This window comes from Rhinolophus sinicus, chromosome 12 (assembly GCF_057876585.1).
Source record: "Rhinolophus sinicus isolate RSI-liver-muscle chromosome 12, RSI-T2T, whole genome shotgun sequence".
NCBI classification, from domain to species: domain Eukaryota; kingdom Metazoa; phylum Chordata; class Mammalia; order Chiroptera; family Rhinolophidae; genus Rhinolophus; species Rhinolophus sinicus.
The window spans coordinates 26,203,590-26,223,543 of record NC_142512.1 but is presented as its reverse complement, the minus strand read 5'-3'; the positions used below and the strand labels follow the sequence as shown (position 1 = coordinate 26,223,543).

At 47.4% G+C, this 19,954-nt stretch overlaps 1 protein-coding gene across 6 annotated transcripts in view; it reads right to left on the bottom strand.

The window, feature by feature from the left end:
- The window catches only part of HNF1B (HNF1 homeobox B), a 51,556-nt gene that overhangs the window by 18,697 nt on the left and 12,905 nt on the right, over window positions 1-19,954 (bottom strand). For all 6 annotated transcript variants that reach the window (XM_019732599.3, XM_019732600.3, XM_074319553.2 and 3 more), the window contains exon 5: window positions 1,692-1,852. In XM_019732599.3, the coding sequence (XP_019588158.3) occupies window positions 1,692-1,852 (161 nt within the window). The remainder of the gene's footprint in view (window positions 1-1,691; window positions 1,853-19,954) is intronic.

Genomic DNA, 19,954 nt, shown 5'->3' with positions numbered 1-19,954 from the left:
TCTGCAGGCTGCCTTTGGAGCAGCCCCAGCCTGGGTGCCGCAGCTTGCCTCTTAGGAGAACAGGTGGGAGGGCTCAAAGGGAAACCCTAAGGACCTTCAAGTGAGTGGAAACTTGGAAGGTTCCATCCACTGAGAAGTCAAGACCTCTTCCACATGGCCCCTTTTCCAAGGGAAGCCTGGGTAATTCTTACTCCTACTTGTTTAGGTCTCAAAGTGACTCTTGAGAACTCATAAAAATGTGTCTGTGCCTCTCACAAGGTAGCTGAGACAAACCATTCTTTACGAAGAAGCTTAAGGGATAAGGGGAGGGCAAGGCGGCTGTGAAATGCCTCCTACAGGAGCACCCCTTCATATAGTTTGCAGAGACCACTACCAGAGCGATCAGCTCACGTCCCCTGATACTGGAATTGGCTGGGCCAACTCTCCCCTCAGCAACCACACTTTGTTTTTCCTCCAGGGAGTTGGGGACTCAATCACCTGTGACTCACCATTCCTGTGTTGCCTATACAGCACACACATCAAGGTCTAAAATGGCATCTGCTCCCTGTCCCTTTCCCCCACCCCGGCCCCCACCCACCTCTGGGTCAGACACCTTGAGGGAATGTGTGCAGCTCCACCTTGAACGTAGAAGCCAGGAACCTGCTCCCCTCTCCCCCCCTTCCCACACCCCCTCGCCCGCCCTGAAACACAGAGCATGACCAAAGACTAAAGTTTTCCATTTCCTACCCTTACAAGTGTCGTAATATTTGTATACTCTCCTAAACTGCTCTCCCCTGCACTTGTGTTGCTAGAGGATTAAAACCTTGAAAATTCAAATTCAAACAGCCTATTTCTCACCAAGTGTGCTAAATTTACATCTGGGTGTGATGGTGGTTATGGATGTAGAAAATTTCGTTTAAAGAAATATAACAACAACACTGTCATTTATTAAATATTTACCTTACCAAAAACTGTGCTATTTCCCTCACTGTCACCTTTGTTCCCTCAACAACCCTAGTGTTATTACCCCCATTTTATAGATGAGAAAAAGAGACCTGGAGTAGCTCAATAACCTGCCCACAGCTATTAAGTGCTGGAGCTGGGATTTGAACCTGGGTCACTGTAACTTCAAAGTCGGTGTTTCTCTCTCACCCTGTAAGCATGCCCCACCCTCCCTGCCATTTTGTGCTGTGACCTTCACTAGCATGCCATCCAATGTCCTTCAAAATCCCAGTTCAAGAAGCCTCTCCCCACCTCCTGCCATCCACTAATTACTCTCCTTGCCAGCACCAGGGGGTGGTGAAGAGAAAGCGGGGGCTTGTTTCAAAGTGAGGCTCTCTCTAGGTTAAAAAACTGGCTTTAGAGGCCTTGGTTGGGGGTAGTGGAGAATGAACATTTTATCAACACAAATGTCATTGGCAGCCCCAAAACAAACAGTGTCCCACCCGGCTTGCTCCTTTATGAGGCATTCAATCAATAAAATGAGAGCAGAGCTCTGTCAGATTTATTGGCTGGGTTCAAACCGAACACCTCTTCCACCCATCGAAGGCTGGGTCACCCGTTCTACCTTTCCGTTCCAACTCTGGATAGCCCCCATCTTCCCTGGTAGGGCTACAATGGTTCATTGTTTGAGGCAGGCCTTGTGAGAAGTTGTGTTTGTTTTGCCTCTTATCTTATCAGCTCCAGAGCTACAATGGCCCAGGTGTACTCACCATTTTACCATCAGGTGAGAGGAGATTGTGGCCTGGGTCCAGGCTGGCTGGAGAGACTTGCTGTAAAACAGACTGGCTGGTCACCATGGCGCTGTTGCCGTGGTGACTGATTGTTGAGGAGGAAGTGACCTCATTGTTTCCCTGCTGGCTGTAGCGCACTCCTGCAAAACAAGGCAGACCCAACAGCGAACATTAGCGCCACCAGGACCCTGAAACACTGACTCCACCCCTCCCCTTGTTTTCAAGGGTGGATGACAAGAAAACAAAGTTGACTTCTCCATCGCTAGCTACCCACGGCTGTCTTTTTCTAGGGGAAAGGTGGCATGGCCTCTATTTGAGTTCTGGAATGTAAGCTCCGTGAGGGCAGGGCATTTTTATCTGCTTTGTTTTGTTTGCTGCTATATCCCTAGTACCTTAGCACTTGGTAGCCACTCAATAAATATGTGTCAAATCAGTGAAGAAATGAATGAATAAGTGAATGATTGGATTCTGCTTGTTGTTGCATCAGTATAGTTCTTTTAGGAGTTCCGGCCTTCTTTTCCTTGCTGGAGTATTCCATTCTTCAAAACGCCTTCTAGAAAGGTTTCCCTGGCATCTCTTGGCTGCATGGGGCTGCAAAGTATGAATTGACTCATTTTACAAAGAGGCATTTGCCCAGTGAACTTGGTAAGAGTCATAGAAAATGTATCAGTCTCTGAGCACCACTGTTTTCACTGAGCCCAGGAGGCCCAGGGCACATAGGCAGAGCAAAATAGGGATGGAGCTGCAGCCAGCAGGCTTTGGCTCGGGAACTCACATTCCCTTGATGGGTTCCCCTTTTGCTGATTTCCAGGTCACAGGGGAAGGTGCATCTGCCAGGAGGTGGGACAGGCAGGACACACAGGTGGGATGTGGATGCTTCGTAGAGCACTATAGTTTGGTCTGCGGTGGGGGTGGGGGGGTAGGGGGAGAGAGAACCAAGCATGTTTGCAACCTCATTGCGCTGACGTGCCCTCCTGCTCAGGAACCAAAATGAAGGTCTGTGCTCAGGAAAAGGAGAGAGCTGGGCAGACACCAGGCAACTGAAGGAAGCAAAAGCAGGGCAAAGAATCCAGTTTACAAAGACACAGCCAAAGATAAAGCTGGCATGGCTGGGTATCTCACCCTAAGCTCAAGTCTTAGGAAGAAAGTGGTTTTGTTTTTCACTTTGGATTCGACCAAAAGGATTGGGGGACCCTATTCCTACCTGCAAGGGAGGGAGACCAAATGCTAAAGCATGAAATTATTTGGAGAGGTGGGCCAACTATTTGGCTGTACTTCTGCTTTTGCCCAGTTTCCCAAGATGAACCATGACTGTATAAAGTATACTGATTCTGCTGGTCTGTTTCCCCTGCTGCCCTGCCTCCTTCTTGAGGAGACTACAAAGTCCCCTGAGGGGCCAGGGAAGCTGCCTCCAATTCCCTAAAATGAAGCTTGCCAAGAGGAGACCCAAGCCAGTTTTCCTTGGATTCTTCAAAGGACGTTACCCACGGCTGACATGGCCCAGAGCTTCAAAAGGCTGGGGAGAAGACAAACAAGTGCTAAGGCAGGGCTCCAAATTCAAGAGCAACGTGTTTGACTGCGAAGTGGCTTAATGCATGCTCTATGGTCTTCTTCTGTTGTTTGTTTTCCCCATCCTTTGATTCACAGGGCTGTCAGTGAATGTGGTATTGCTAGTGGGGCAGCACTGGAATTTGGTGGCTATTGGTCTGGGGCACTACATTTTTGGGGAAACAGGAGCCATGAAGTTAAAAGACGGAAAGGCTTCCATATCTCCAAGCCAACACCCCCTACCCAGTCCTGTCTTTCTTTCTCTGCATCTATCTGTAGCCCCCCTGCTTTCCTATCGATCGCCCTCTACTCCATCCCATTGGATTAAATTCGGTCCCTTTTCTCCACTCAGATTAGCTCACAGTGTTGTTATATGGAAGAAGAAAGATCTGAAACTTGTGAGCGCAGAAGGCAGAGCTAGATCCAAAGGAAAAGAGGCAGGGTTCAGATTGATAAAAGGATGAATTCTCTAACAAGGAGAGACAGTGGGAAGACTGTGAGCTCTGAGGCTAGACAAACTCAGGTTCAAATCTTGACTTTGCTCTTAACAGATGTGTGATCTTGGGAAAATTCTCTCCCTGTGCCTTAGTTTCCTCTCATCAAATGGAGAGAACGTTTCCTTATTTTCAGATGAGAGATAATATCTATAAATATCTCCTAGCACAATGCCAAATAAATGGCAACTAGGGGTGGGGATGCTGAGGGAGAGAGCTGATGTAGGGATGGGCACCAAGATATATGTCCTAAGATTCCAGAGTTCTAGACCACGTAGGGCAGATTCTAAATACTGAATGGAATTATCTTTCCATGGAGAACAGTTTCTAAAGCATCTTAACCCGGTGGACCACTGATGCTTTGCCCTGGAAGCAGTTCAGGAGGGAGGTGTGGCTCCTGCCCCCTTCTTCTTTCCTTTTGAGGAACTGGACTTCACCCTGCTTTTCTCCTGCTTTCTCTGACTCCCTCACCAGCTATTTACCTCCCCAAGATGCTCTGCTCCTGAGAGAGTGGAGATAACACTGGGAGTCAGGTGTGTTTTCACCCCCTAGCCTGTCCCCATCATCGATTCAGTCTCAAGTCAAACACATTCTGGTTTTAGCCTATTTAATTTGGCTGAAGGAAGAGGGCCAGCCCCCTGATGATCAAATATGGGTCACGGGGAGGCTTCTCCCTTACCACAGGCTACCTAATTATTAAAAATAATTAACCAAAGATATCCACAGGAAACAAAAGCCTTCTTTACAAGGGAGTCTGGCAAGAGAAAGTCAAGAGCCATTTGTTAGAATCCAGGCAGCATAACCCAAGGCTGCTTTGGTTTTCAGACTTGCTTTTCTTTGCTTATATGAGAAATGTAACGGTGGAGCTACTCTTTTTAAAAACACATGGGCCTAGACCTCTGTACATTCCTTTAAAGACCTCTGGCTAAGGGATAGCATCTGGCTGGAAATTAGGGATCCCTGATTTGATCTCAGCTCTGCCATCAACATATTAGGTGAACTCCAGCTTTCTCATCTCTAAACCAGAAGGTCTGCCCACTGAGGGGAAGAGACTATTACCAACACAGAGTGCGGTGGGAGCTAGGCATGAGGCCACTTATCAGCTCCAGATTCACCTGTCATCTTTCCCACTGATGCCCCTCTCACCAGGAATTGGGCAATCACGCTGGCCCCTGAGAGGGTGGTTGCAATCAGCCAGCCACCTAAAAGGGGGTGTGGAGGTGGAGGGTATATCACAAGGTATCTGCTGATGCTCTTGTTAGAGGAAGGAGAGGCCAGGTCCTTGTGTCTTTCAATAAACTCAGAAGAGTGCTTGAAATGAGGGCAAAAGTAGAGTAGGCTCTGGAGCCAGGCGACCTGGGTTTAAATCCTGGCTCTACCACATAATAGCTGTGTGTCATTGGGGAAGCTACTTAACCTCCCTGAACTTCAGTCTTTATCGTTAACAATACCCACCACCTCTTAGGTTATTGGGAAGAAGACTGATGAGTTAATGGGTGTGAAAGTACCCAGACCATGCTTGGCATATAACAGTTGCTGAAAACAGTTTCCTCCTATTTTGGGGCTGTCTTTGTCTAAAAGGCATTTTTCAGAAGACTAAGTTCACAAAACCTTACTGAGCAATTATCACGTGCCAGGCAGGAGCCTATGTTAAGAAGTGGAATGACATCTTTACTTTTTCCTTCACCATTGCAAGCTCTGAAAACGAACAGACAACGAGAGCTCTGTTTTAATACTGACCGGCCAAAGATGCCAGGTTAATAGCCACAGAGGTCCCATAAGAGAAATGGCAATGCGAGAAGGTGGCCATGTACCTCCCACTCACTTCCTGGCCCAAGTCACTAACTGGCCACGTCCCCATCACTGGCCCAATGAACCACACAGCAAGTGTATCGAGCGGCAACAGGCATCTCAGCTGGAATCTAGAGACATCCCTGAGGCCCTGGTAAGGTTACCTACTTTCATCTGTTCCTAGTCCTCAGCATCATGGGTCATGATGCTATTCCTGAATTTCTGACGGTATGGGGGACAGAAACAAATCATTTGGTTTCTATCCAATGCAACTGGTCAGAAGTGTCAAAATATGAAAGAAGCTTATGGTTCCAAGAAGCTAGCATCTCCATGCCCTGCCTTTCTGCACCAGTACCCATCTCCAGGGTTTGGGATTTCTTTCTAAAACAAAATTGCACCACGTCACGGCCCTGTTTGGAAACCTATGATGGCCTCTCACTGCCTTCTGGAAAAGCCCAAACACCTAAGACTGGCAGAATTGGGCCTTTAGGATTCTGGCCTGTCTTATCTGCATCATCTCTCACCTCATCCCCTACAGTCAGTCATGTCAGAGCACCTGTCACTCCTCACACAAGCCCCACCATCTCCTGCCTCTGTGCCTTTGCCTATGCTGTTCCCTCTGCCTGGAAAGCTCTTCCCTTCTTCTCCATGCCACATCCTTTAAGAGGGCTAAATGCCACCTCCTCTGTAAAGCTCTCCTTGATTCATCCTGGTAGTTATGGGCTCTGCCCTTTGTATTTTACATGCAGTAGAGACTCTCATAGCAGGAGTCAGTCACCCTGCTCTATAATGCTCTGATGATATCTTTACTTCTCTCTCCTTCTTAGGGAAAGAGACAGCTTTTTTAACTCATTGTTGCATCCTCAGAGCCTAGCAGAGGGCCTGAAATTGTGAAAATTTACTGAATGAGGAAACGAGCCCTCAGCTGCTTTCAGTATCCATGCCCCACAACAAGGGAGCATCCTCCTGGCAGAAGGAGAAAATGCAGTCAGTTTCTATGGTGATACCTGTACTGAAAGTGTGGATCTCTTCCAATTCTACTGATATATTAGGGAATAATTTGAATGCAACATGAATTTCACATGTTGCTTTTGGAATTCCAAAATCTCCATCCAGATGAATGGAACCACACAGAAATACACTAAATGCACTTCTGTTTATATGTGCACACACACACACATACATACACACACACACACCTGTCAAACATCAACCATCTACCATCTACCATCAGCTCACCGCATGTGCTATAAGCCACATCTATCCACATCTGCAATTACAACTTTCCTTCTGATTTCAGATAACCCTGCGTCCTCTAGACCATAACGCACAAGCTTCAAACTTTCCAACACCCACCTCCACAGGCAAACTTCATTTTCAAGGCCAAGTGCCCTATTAATTGTACAGCATTGATGGATCTCTAACCATGTAACAGATCTAAAACTCTGTTAATGTTTTTATTAGATTCTTATCTTTTTAAAAGGTGTCCCTAAGGATGTTTTTGAGTACTGTACCCTTAAACCTATTTTTTTCCCATCAGCCCCGTGGTTTTTATTGCATGACTTTGCAAAGCATGGTGGATTTTATGATGCATGTGTTGGGTTCTATAGACCTGACTGTGTTCAAACACAGACAGCAACTGCCTCACAGGAGGACCCCAGAGGGGAGCTGCTCAGCATGTTGTTAACCACAGAGACCTCTCAGAAACCTGTGTTTCAGGGGCTAGATCCACAGAGAGCCCTGGGTAGCTAATGCAGCTCTCTAAGAACTTCAAAAGGCAGCTGAGACCCCGAATGCCACAATTCCAGAAATCAACAAGGCACCTGCATCTAGACACTGTCAGCTACTACTCGTTATCTCTCTGCCTTGACTCTGATGATTCTGGGCCCGTCAACTTTTGGGCATTGGCATTTTTGTCTATAAAATGGGCATCCAGACCTCCCTCTCTCAGAAGCCAGAATTATGAATGAATAAAATAAGGTTAGAGAAGCACTGGGTTCTCCTGGGAGAGAAAATGCTGGGCAAACAGAAGAGTAATGTCAGCCCAGAAAGCATGACCAGAATTGCTCTTTTACTAAGAAGAGAAGAGGGAGGTAGGGCCCCCTGGGCAATGAGAGGCTCAGCTTGCCGCACGTGGCCTTCGGCACTGAAGCCTGGGGGTCCCTTTCCCTGGGGTCTGTGAGGTGTACCCAGAATCTGGTGGGATGCCTTTCACCCTTGACATTTCAAAGCCCATCTCCCATCCCTGATAATGCAGGAATGTTCCTCTGGCTGGTGGATCTCTGCCAGCGTGAGTGAGTGACCGAACCAGCCACCAACAGAGTAAACATTACTCAACTGGCCAGGGCTCTGTCACACACATTCTTCCCCTGTGTTCCTAACCTCATGCAGAGCTCAGCCCAACCCTGTTCGGTCTGGAAACTGGGAATTTAAACTCAACTATGAGGGATTGTGCGAAGGAGAAAGCTCTTCCAAAAGGAAACAACCATGCCCATCAATCACAGGGTAGACAGAGCTGTCTTTCCTATGAAGCCAAAACATAGGGTTGGGAGGGGACCAGAGGGAAACAGTCCAGTCTTACATCCTTAGAAATCCGCTCCCTCTTTTCCCAAACAGGAGTCACTTTCTTGAGGCAAGAAGTGGAGACACAAATGATTCAGTCTGGTGAACTTCAGAGACACTCATTTGGGATAAAAGAATGTGAACCACTCCTCGGCTTGAAACTGGAAACTCCAGAAATGAAGGCTTTCAAATGAGTTAGCATTGCTGCCTCAGTTTCCTCATTGGTAACACAGGACTACTGCCAGTTCTTATTGATACTACCTCCTCTGTGGGGATAAAGATGAATGTTTGCAAAGAATTTAGGAGATTAAAAATCTGAAAGCCTGGGAGGAAAACGCTGATGTAAGATGAAAGCAATTTAAACAGTGGGCTGGCTTCAATTCCAGATCCCTTTCTACCCAAGGTGGCCTAGTTAGGAGCCCAATTCATAAGAGGAGAAACACAGACAGGCCCGTGGGGACGGTAAACATTCTTGAACTCAAGGAGTAAAAGTTGAGTGATACTTAAGGGAAGCCCACAAACTGGTTTTCTTATAAAAATCAAAGCAAATGTAACCAAGAAAAGAAAAAAAAGTCTTCCATCAAAAGCATCTTGGCTGAGCACAGAAGCTAATGTACACGGTGCACCTGAGAAAATTGCACACGTGAGGAGGTAGAAGGGACACAAACTCCGCTTGTCCTCCCCACAAGGTCCACCAGCCACCAGCCTGGTCTTTACCAGAGAGCTGGTTTCTGCAGGCTAACAGCAGATGGTTTGCAATGAACACTTCAGCCTAGAGACCAAGGTTGCAGGGGAAAGAAACCAGGCCGGCACTCAAGAATTTGAGAAGTCCTCTCCTCTGTGAGTGTTTTACACAGTCTGCTTCTCAGTGTGTCACAGATGCCCATGTGACAGAGTGGAAAGCTGAGGTTGGAAGAAGAGAAGGTCATTTTCACTCCCTCTTGCTAAGGGTCTCCCAGCAAGTCAGTGGTCTTTTGAAACTGACCCTTCTCCCTCTTCCCCGTAAGTCCCAAGTATATTGACTTCAGATACACTGAGCCTTCCCTCATGACCCATTAATAGTTCGAAATGATTTTCTTTGCTTGCTTGTTTCTTGGCTGTATCACTCATTGGAATATAAGCCCAAAGAGGGCAGGACCTTTTCTGTCTTCTGTATTGTCTCCTCCGCATCTTACACAGAGCTTAGCCTGCGCTAGGCTCTCATAAGTATTTGTGGAATAAATAACTGATGGATAAATGACCTACACTTCACCTCTGACGAAGGGCTCCACACTCCCTTCACCTTCAATCTGTTGAGTTGAGCAGGGGAGAATGGTAGTGGTATACACTTATCTTCTAAAGCTCCTGGTTTTTCTGAGGTTAGGGAGAGGCATACACTTTGAAGGAGGAATGGGGGGAGTAAGAGAGAAGGAGAGAGATTAAAATATAACCACAATGATGAACTAGTATTGGCACATTTGGGCAATTTCGTGTTTGAAGATATGAGGTAGGTGCGTTGAGGAATAAATATCCCTTTTCACACCTGAGATTTTGGACAGCGCTTTACTCAGTGTAAAGAGCGGTCATGGAATACCTGTGAGGAACCCACACATTCTCTACTTCTTGAGGCCTAAGCATAGCACCCATTACCTAGGATGCCGTAAGGGGGATGGGAACAGGTACTTCCGTTAGCACAGGCTTACCTTTTCGAAAGATTTTGGGCTGCAGGTGGGAACCCCGAATTTAGACTCACCATATTAGAACCCAGTTTTAGGCCCATTGGGTTGATTTGGGGGTAAGGAGAATCAATTAATGAGGATTTACTGTGGCAACGTGAGTAACTTCAATGCCTTTTTCTCCAGAGGAATCCAGAGTAAAACTAAGAAGGGTTAATGGTGGACATCATTAGACCTAAAAGTTGTGGGGACAGACAGAGCCCTGCTGCAGTCTGGCTCCTGGGGTCTCTTTTCTGAGAGGCGGCCTTCGCGGGCAGGGCTCATGTGGCTGAAACAAAGGCCCCGAGGCTTGGCTGACCAGGAGAGTGATGATGCTTCTCGTGGGTCTGGGCTATGGGGGAAGGCTATAAAGCCATCAGCAGACTGAGCCACTGGGTGTCCACACAAGTTAGGTCCTATAAACAGACATCTGTATTGTGACTAAAGGGCTAATAAAATTGCCTTAGAAAAGAGAGGTTTTCCACTGCGACCTATTCATGAGCAGGAGCCTACTGGGAGGTGACACTGAGGGAGAAGATCCTTTGAGGCCTGGCAAGTGTCAGAGCTGCCTTGTTACGGGGGTTTGCCTGGCCAGCCCCCGGCCTCTTCATCACCGTCACGGAGGGCAGCGCCGTCAACATCATTACCGCCATCATCATCACCATCATCATGACAGACAGCCAATGATCACCCGCTTATGGATGCTGGTCCCAGGGAGCACCAGGTGTTGGGCAAAAAGACATGGGAAGCTGGATGATTACTGGCTTCCATTGAACGGGAGTGCCAGTTAAGTGCTCAGGGAGGCCCTCGGCACCCCCCACCCCCCGAACTGGTGCCTGCCTAGAGCTGGGCAGTTTCCTTTCTGTCTCTCCAAATGACTGATTTGCAAAAAGTCCCGTCCCTTTTCTAGACCCCGAGGTCACGCAGTAGAAACTCAGGAAGAGTTGTTCTAGCTCCTTTCCTGCCCAAGAGATGCTAAAGGGAACTAATCTAGTAGAACATAAAACAAGCTAGTAGAACTAAACTAGTCAACGAAATTACTAGACCATTAGGGAGAAATAAAAATAATACGTTTCTTTAGAAACTTCCCGGTAGCATTGAAGGGTGAGGTTTTTTTTTTTCGTTTTTTTTTTTTTTTCTTTTTTTTTTTGAGAAACTGTATACTTTGGTTAAGCAGTATTAATGGAGGTAGAGCTGATAACATTGCTTCTAGAAAAGGGGGGTAAAGAAAAAGGGAAAACTATGCTTTAAATAATAATATATACACACACTATGTAAAATGAAACTAATTCCATGCTCAGTTTAACTCTACAGCTGAATAACAAACAGATTATAAAACGGGATTTATGCACTACGCTTCTGGACAGGGAGCCCTCCACAACAGATATCTCCATTCCACAAATACATGGAATGTCTGCCATGTGCCACTCACAGGGTCGTGGGCTGGAGACTCAGTGGTGAAGAACGCCAGCTCGGTCTTAGATGTCGCTACAGCCCATAATGCTACCATTTGGAACACATGCACAGGGAGCTCGATTTTGAGAGACTTCAGAGACTACTTTCTTCACGGTGAGGATAAGATGTACCGGGCTTGTTTCTCTTCCTTTGACCGGTAAAGATACAAACCTGATACTTCACCAGGATTCTCAAGAAAAAGGAAAAGGCTCCATTCACAAAACATCTTGAGACAAATTAAGCACCTATTTTGTGCCCCCTGGGCAAACTCATGTTACCCAAATGGGAGATATTGTACAGAGGTTTTCCACCTTTGCTGAGCAAGAGCTCATGGGGCCTCACTGCCAACCCCATCCAACAGGGGCCAACCAGGAAGAGGTGCCCTGCAGTGGGCAGGGCCAGAAGACATGGGCAAGCAAGCTGCCACTCAAAGGGCCTGAAAGTGTTAACCTCCAGCAGTTATAGGTGTCTCCTTTATATACCCATTATAAATCTGTTTATTGTGACTGGCCCCACCTAATCTGCTGGTGCTGTAAAGCTCTAATGGTCCCTAATAAAGGTGGAAGGCTTCTAACAGCACAGTTCTTGAAATGGGGCAGGATTGAGGGAGACCAGGAGGGAGAGAGAGAGATGATGAGCTGAACAATAAAACATCACAATGGCAAACCTCCCTCTGTTACTTCAAGCAGCGGAGTCCTGCGCCCCGAGACCTGATGCTACACACAGTCTCCAAATAATAACTGGTCAGAGCTGAAAGGTCCAACACCTTCATTTGCCAGAATCCCTCAAAAGTGATTTGCCCAAGGTCTCCTCTGTTCGTTAGTGGTTCAGGTCTCTTGAATCCTAGTCCTGCCTCACAATTCCTAGCTCAGGGGCCATCAGGATCATTGTGAACCCCTTTAGAACCCTCTCGCTCCATCTAGCCTAGCAATGTCCAGTCCAGACTGTACATCCAAATCTCTTAGGGAGTTTGATGAAACGTCACTTGCCTGATCCCCTACCCCAAATTCTGATCCTAAAAGATGTGGGTGGAGGGGGAGCCATGGGTATTTTTAATGAGCTCTCCAGATGCCTTTTATGTGGCCTGGGAAGGAGATTTGAGAGACACAGATCTGGCTAATCCTTGAGTTTCATTGTTTCTGCTGTCTCAGATGATAAGCAGCGTTCATGAAAAGGGAAACTCTTCCAGGGAGAAACTGCAAACCACACCCTGCTCAAGAACCCAGGAAGATCCAAAGCTCTGCCTCTCTCAGTGCCCTGAGAGTTCCTGAGTCAATCCAATCACTCCTTCCTTGTTAGGCACTGTGCTTGGCACTGGCCACATTTCATCACATCTCAGTCTTACAACAGCCCAAAGGAGATAGACATCATGATCCCCATTTTACAGATGAAGAAACTGAGGCTCAAAGAGGCTAAGTCACTTGTGTGAGGCCGTATCACCAGAGAGTGACAAACCACAATTCAAGCCCAAGCCTGTTTTTTTTGGGTGCTACACCTTGCTACCTGGACACACAGGTCTGAGTGTGGTCCAGACAAGGCACTGTATGTGAACACCTTGCCTGGGCGGGCGGGGGGTATAGATTCCCCTTGGGAAAATCATTAAATCCTAAAGATCATCTCCATGGTGTCCCTCCAACTTGGGAAGGACATGCCCAGTACTTGTCCTGAGAAACTTGGCTCTTGACCTTCTGAAAGCATTAGAGAGACAGAGTCTCAGTGGTCAACTCCTCAGTGTCTAAACTCACACAGGTGTGCTTCTGTAGGAGCTGCTGAAGCCAGAGCAGAGGCAATGGAAAGGCGTCTAAGCAGAGACATGCTCACAAGTTGAGGGAAGTGGCTTCCAGAAAATCAGCCTTGGGGACCTTCTGAGGCTTCCTGTGCTCACTACAAGGGTTATGTCCACCATCCCCTTCTTACTACTCTTTGCCTAAAGTTTGGGGGAGCTTCCCTCCTAAGAACAAAGGCCAATAAGTGTCTCAGATTAAGCCTCCACAAGGAAAGTACCTCTACTCCAATTGGCAGGTTACCAGGGCTAATTACTAATAAGCAGGGTACTCACTCACACCACCTTTAATTAAAAGAGAAAAATGCCCTATTTAGTATAGGAAACTCAGGGTCATCTTATGAACCTGACCTCCCGCTACATGGTCACTAGACCACGGCCCCCCACTACAATCCTTGGTGCTTCCCAGCTTTCTCTGTTTAGTGTATTTGCACTAAATGCCCATGGCACTGGAAATGCCTCATGGATGTCACAGAGCAGTCCTTGGAAGAATGAGAAAACACTGCAAACTCCAAGTGCTACCAGAAGCCAGCCTGAGTCTGCTACAAACACCAAAATCAGTATCTTGTTGGAAATACTCAATTCTCTAAAAATCAGATTGGAAGGAGCCTCCAAGAGGGAAAGAGGGAAAAACAAAACAAAACAAACCAGACTCCGCAAGGAATAGTAATAGTCACCATTGATGAGAACCGCTATGTCCAGGGATAATACATATATCATCTTATGAATCCTTCCAGCACCTGCACGAGTGGGTGTCCTCACTTTACGCATTGAGAAACTGAGGCTCAGAGATCCCAGAGACTTGCCCAGGGTCACACAGCTAGTAAGTGGCCAGGTTGAGATTGGAATTCAGATCTGCCTCTATAGCCCATGATTTTGTTGCTATGCCCTCTGAATTTATAAAAGCATTTCCCCAGAGTATCTTCAGTGTATATTAAATGTTGAGATTGTTGCTGGCCTGGGCACTGGGATTTTTAGAAGCTCCCCAGTTGATTTCAAAGTGCAGTAAGGCTTAGGAAATGTTGTCCTAGAGTGGGGGGCTGCAAACTGTGCTCCATGAGCCAAAGCAGCCTAATTTTGTATGACATGAGCTCAGAACAGTTTTTACATTTTTAAATAGTTGGAAAAAAAATCAGAAGTGGACTATTTTATGATACGTGAAAATTAAAGGAAATTTCAATTTCAGTCTCCATAAATGAAGTTTCACTGGAAGGCAGCCATGTTCATTGTTGACATACGGTCCATGGCTGCTTTTACTCTACAAAGACAGAGTCAAGTAGTTATGAGAAGAGACAGTGTGGCCTGAAAAGCCTAAAATATTTACTATCTGACTCTTTACAGAAACAGTTTGCCAACCCCTCTACTAGAGTTCTTAGAAACAGCTAGGATGATGACCACAATTGATTTGATTTGATTTGGGGGCCATGTTTCATATATATATGACAGACATATATATATATATATATATATATATATATATATATATATATTATATATAATATATATATATAATATATATATATAATATATATATCATATATATGTCATATATATATACTGTATTAAAATTACGCTGATGGTAACCACTTTGAGCACCTCTTGTAATTGCAGAAGTCAAACGTGACTTGTATTCATCTTTTGTTATTGGTATATATTGAGTACTACAATTTTAATAGTTATTCCCTTTCTTAAAATGTGTATAGAAGGTGAGAGGTTTTGAAAAATAGTCGGTAACCACAAGATGGTCATGGGGGTTTGAAAATTAATTTGGGGAACGTACAGAGGGATAGTGGATGGGGGAGGGGGGTTCACACAGTGTGAGGGATATAAATGATAAACGTCTAAGTTTTGCTTTGTCTTGTGCACCTGAAACGAATTAAAAAATAAATTAAAAAAAAAAAGTATAGATTTTTTTGGATATATATATACATATACATACACACACACACACACATATATATTTTTTTCCTTTTTTAATTCTTCCCCATTTGTGCTGGTACTTCTTGAAAGTGCGTAGAGGCATAAGGCCAGATCTTGTGCCTTCCCATCAAGCAATTAGCTTCAAAGACCCTTGCACAAATTTCTGCCTCTCTCAGCACCTTCGGTGTTTAATTCTCTCCAAGTTCCTGTCAGTTCTCATCAAACCTTCAACAAACAAAGTCCAAGGGCACTTCTCCCATTACCTGCAGGCCAGGGGTATGTGCTTGCAGGCAGCTTCCTTCCTCCTCAGAGCTGACTGGAGGCAACAAGGAGTCCTTGAATCCTCTAAGGGTCCTTCAGGGGGATTAGGCATGGCCAATAGGCTGCCTACAGTGATAGGACTCCAGTATCTCCTGGCCCCTTTGTGCAGAGGCTGGGAGCCCCGCCAGCTCCGCAGCCAGGTTTCTTTGTATGCAGGCCAGGGTTGGTCCCCTATCAGAAGAAGGCTGCTAGCAGAATGCTCTGAAGGCCAGGACTCTTAATCTCATTAATATCCTGATTGTCTTCCCCAATCTAGTGGCAGCCCATGGGGGTGATACCACAAGATAAAATGACCTTCAAATTTAACAGATAAAATGGCAGTAAGATGAAGTCCCTATGAAGGAGAACACTGGGGCCATGTCCACCACTGAACTCCAAGTCAGTACAAAAAGGTTTCCTGAAAGAGCAGACATTTCACGGCAGGATTTGTTTCTCATCTGAACTGAAATAATCTGCTACTTAGGGACACTGGGGCTTATTTATTACGGGGTTTGCTGCTGAGATGAATATTTTTACAACTGCCCTCATAAAACCCCTCCCCTTGTCTGCTGCCCAGGGAGGGGGCGGAGTTCCAGAGGTGAGCTGAGGTGCCTGCACTGTCTAAGAAGCCCCATTAAGTTGTTAAAGACATTTAGTGCCCCAGACAGTGCTGACTGCAAGGGCAGTTCAAATCCCCACCCAGATGGGGATGGGGTCGTGAAAGAGGGGGCTTTGATTTCTTCCCTGGACAGGGCATAGCATCCACCTTGGTCAGGGTCAACAGTTGGGTGGGTGGGTGGGGAAGCAGTAAACTAGCCAGAATGGGAGACCCCCACCCTTACCCACCTCCTTGGCCATGCTCTCCCAAAGCCTCTTTGTCATTCAGAGTGGAGCAGCAAGAACACGGGAGAAGAAGAGCCTGTGGGGGGATTGTGTGTGTGTGTGTGTGTGTGTGTGTGTGTGTGTGTGTGTGTGTTGGTTTTCATGCCTGAAAAGTTCTTAGTATATACATTCTGAAAAGTTCTTAGTATAAAGCAAAAAGAGATGGACAGTGTATAATAGCTCAAACCCTGTCTCTGCCATTTACTAACTATATGAACTTGGGTAAATTCCTTACCTTCTAACCATCTCACTTTCCTTGATTATAAATGGGGATAAGGATACAGATGGTTTCTACCCATCAAGGTTGCTGTCAGGATTAAAGACGATGAAGGTAGGTGCTCAGCCCATGGCCCTGGTTCCCAGGAAGTGCTCAATCAACACTAGTTGCTATGATTTACATTTAGTTACAACCCTGCCATTGTGGGCACTTTTGAGATTTCCTTGGGTCCTGTGGGTTTCGGCATCAGGGAAAACAATAGCAACATACAGATATCCTAGCCCAGAGTTTGGTTTGTCTAAGACCCAGGGTTAGATTCCTGCAGCCAATTTGGGAGATGAGACTGGGGGTGAAGGGGAGGCAGGATGCTCTCATCTGACCATCAGGGCAATCAAGTCCACTGGGCTCAGAGAGAGACAGGAATAGAGTTCAAAGGGAGGGAGGGGTTAGCAGCCACAGAAATGAAACGTTGTCTTAGGTAAAGAGACATGTTAGGTAAAGAGGCTGTGGTTCGGGGCAGCTGAAAGGTACCCTGCAAGGGCTTCTGCTAGCGCCTGTGCCTCATTTTCTTTCCAGGAGAATGAGCCCCTAACCTCCACTCAAAAAGTAATCTTACAAGAGTGAGGACATTATGTGTAGGGTAAATGAAGGCTGATGAAGACCTTCTGCCCCTCCCTTCTGTCTCAAGGCGGCCAGGTGAGTGTGCTGGAGGTGGCCAGGTGAGTTTGCTGCAGATTGGAGCAAAGGGTACAGTGATCAAGGCCACCACAGATCACGCCGCCAGATCCCATGGTTTGGGCCAAGGCTAGCCCAGCTCCCATCCCACGCCAACTTCCTCCTCCTCCTCGAGCAGATCAATATGAGCACCAGTCTCCAACCAGTCCCTTTCCTTGCCACAGCCCTGCTCTCTGACCTTTTGGGGGCCTTTCCCTTGATTCCACTCCAGAATGGAGATAGGGGCCATCACTCCAGGCCGGCTCAATGGCCTCAGAATGGGCTGTCATGAGGCCTATAACCAGGGACAGCTCCTGCTGGCGAGAGTTGGAATGGGGTGGTGGTGCAGATAAAGGTTTTCCAGCCTGAAGATAAATGGCTGCCTGCAGCCTGCTACAGTAACTTCAGGCCCCCAAGAAGAGCAAACAAAGGGTGTCCCTGTGGCACTCACTGGAAAGATGAAGGCCCATCAGCGGCAGCCAGGCTGGTTCAAAGCCCCAACTTAATTGTCAATTAAGCATGCGTAAGGGAGACAAAGCCATGACAACCCTGGGCTGCATGCTGATGTGTGATTGTAAAGCCGGGAGGGGCCACGCTGAAAACAGCTGATTTTGCTGACAGTGTGTTTGTAGGGCACCTTGTAACCAATCAGCCGCTGACAGAGGCAAAGTGCTCCTCCTGCCACTCCTATTGTGCAGGACATTCCAGGACCAGGGTCACAGCGTGGTCATTGTGGGCAAGTGGGCCACAACGCAATAAGCGTGGCTGGGAGGGAAGGGGCTCAGTTAGCGAAGGGATGCGCTCCCCTCCAGGCAGAGGCTCCAAGGGAAAGATTTGTCTCTAAGGTACCTCCAGTCCTCCTGACTCAGAGGCTGGTGTTTGAAGGGGAGGGGGTGTGGGATTGGGGGACCGGGGCCTTGTCTCCCCAGCTCAGCCTCAGATGTGCTGACTCTGGATGTTAGTTTCTCCTCGGCTACCACAGAGCTCTCTTTGTATTCTGCATCCAGTGCCATTTTGGGACTGGTTAGAGACCAAAAGACCTTACCCTGGTCATGGGCACCATGATGGGAAATGCAGCATGCAGCTCTGCAGACCAAAGCCTTCCCTGCGCACTGGGCTCCAGCCTGCTGTCTGCCTAGCCCCAGGCACATTCCCTAGGGGCCCCGTCACAGCTCATGTGCCACCTACCCCCGGCAGCCTGAGAAGGGGACACAGGCGCCGATCCCAGCATCTTGCACCCCAGCCACCAGCCCAGTGGCCACCTGCACTTCCAGTTCCAGGGCCAAGGCACATCTCACTACTTCTTAGGAACAAGGTCCCAGTATGTGAAACTTAAAAGGAAATAGCTTTCTGCTGCCTGTCATTTTTTCTACTGCCACTTGTTTAGTCCTCTGTGGTAACAAAAATAATGATAATGATAGTAGTTATGGTTTATGGGGAAAGATGGTGTGTATACATTCTCTCATTTAACTTTCACATGGACCCTAGGAGGTAGGTACTATGTCTCCATTTTACAGAGAAGAATTCAGACTCTGAGAAGTTACATGAATTGGCCATGCTGTAGTTATGAGAATTAACCTGGCTAGTTAGAACCGGTTAAAAATGAAGTCCAGAGAATCCAGTCCCCAGATGTAGAGAAGGACTAACTTGATGACCCCTGAGTGAAAATTAAGGCAGAAGGAAAGGCAGCCACTGAAAATATACAGTGTCCCACAACTAGGGCTCCATAAATAGTAGTCTTTCTTGATGCACAAAGCCCCCAAACGTGATCTCAACCCCCAGCTTGTTCTGGGAACTCCATACTGGTACATCATCTTCCAACCACATAATAAGCTCACAAGGGCAGGGATGTGTGGTTTAGTCACCACTAGCATGGTGTTGGGACTTGGTACACTCAGCGTGTACCTGTGCTGTGCAAAGCATGGCATGGGAATCAGCAGGCCTGAGCTCTAATCCCTGTTCTGCCCATCGGTCTGTGTGACTTTGATGAGTCACTACCTCTTTCCAGGCCTCAGTTTCCATCTCATGATTTTTAAAAAGGCTAAGACTTCTGGGGACCCCAGAGAGGCCAATTCCAGGGGGACGTGCCTTTTCAGACTAATCAGAGGGGTCTCTGGGCTGCCGGGTTTCTAGGAGCTGCTGCTGTGCCGCCAGCCCCAGCTCTCTGGGCTTTCTGTCAGTACACATTGCCTAAGCTAATGACCCTGTGCTGACCTCACCACAACCCCAGCTTGTCAGAAAGCTGCTGGGCCTTTGTGTGGCTTGCAGGCTCCCTAACTTTGGTGTGGAGATCACAAGTCCCAGCACAATAGCCATTGTCTTCTCAATAATGCCCCTTGCCCCAACCACGCCCCCTGCAGCTCCCAGCTCCAGCTCCGTGGATCCATTGCAGGCGGCAACTGTTCCAGTCCTGCTCAGTGCCGGCCACAAGCCATTTGCCACCGCCCTCTGAGCCCTGCTTTGAGTTTCCATAAGAGGGCTAAGTTCTTCTGCAATCAGGCCCATGTTGGTCTGGGAGCCTCTCAAGAGGAACACAAATTGCTCCCCATGTGGACGAGCCATGAGTCCTGGCCCAGGCTTCATGCTGGACAGTTGCAGGCTCCCAGAGACCCCTGAAGAGGTCAAGCTATGGGAGGGCACGGCGTGGAACGAATGTGTGGCTACCGCCCAGCTGGTGGTTCTGAGCCTGTCCCCCACAACACTTAGTGAGGTCAGGTCCAGATCTCAGGCCTCTCCCAGCAGAAGGGCAACCAGCAGGCAAGGGGAGGAACAAGTTTCAGAACCACTACCGAGTGAGAAACAGTGCTTGGCTCTCCTTTCACAAGCCCTTCCCCAGAGCAGACAGGAGCACTTAACACACTTTGTCCACACAGCCACGAACC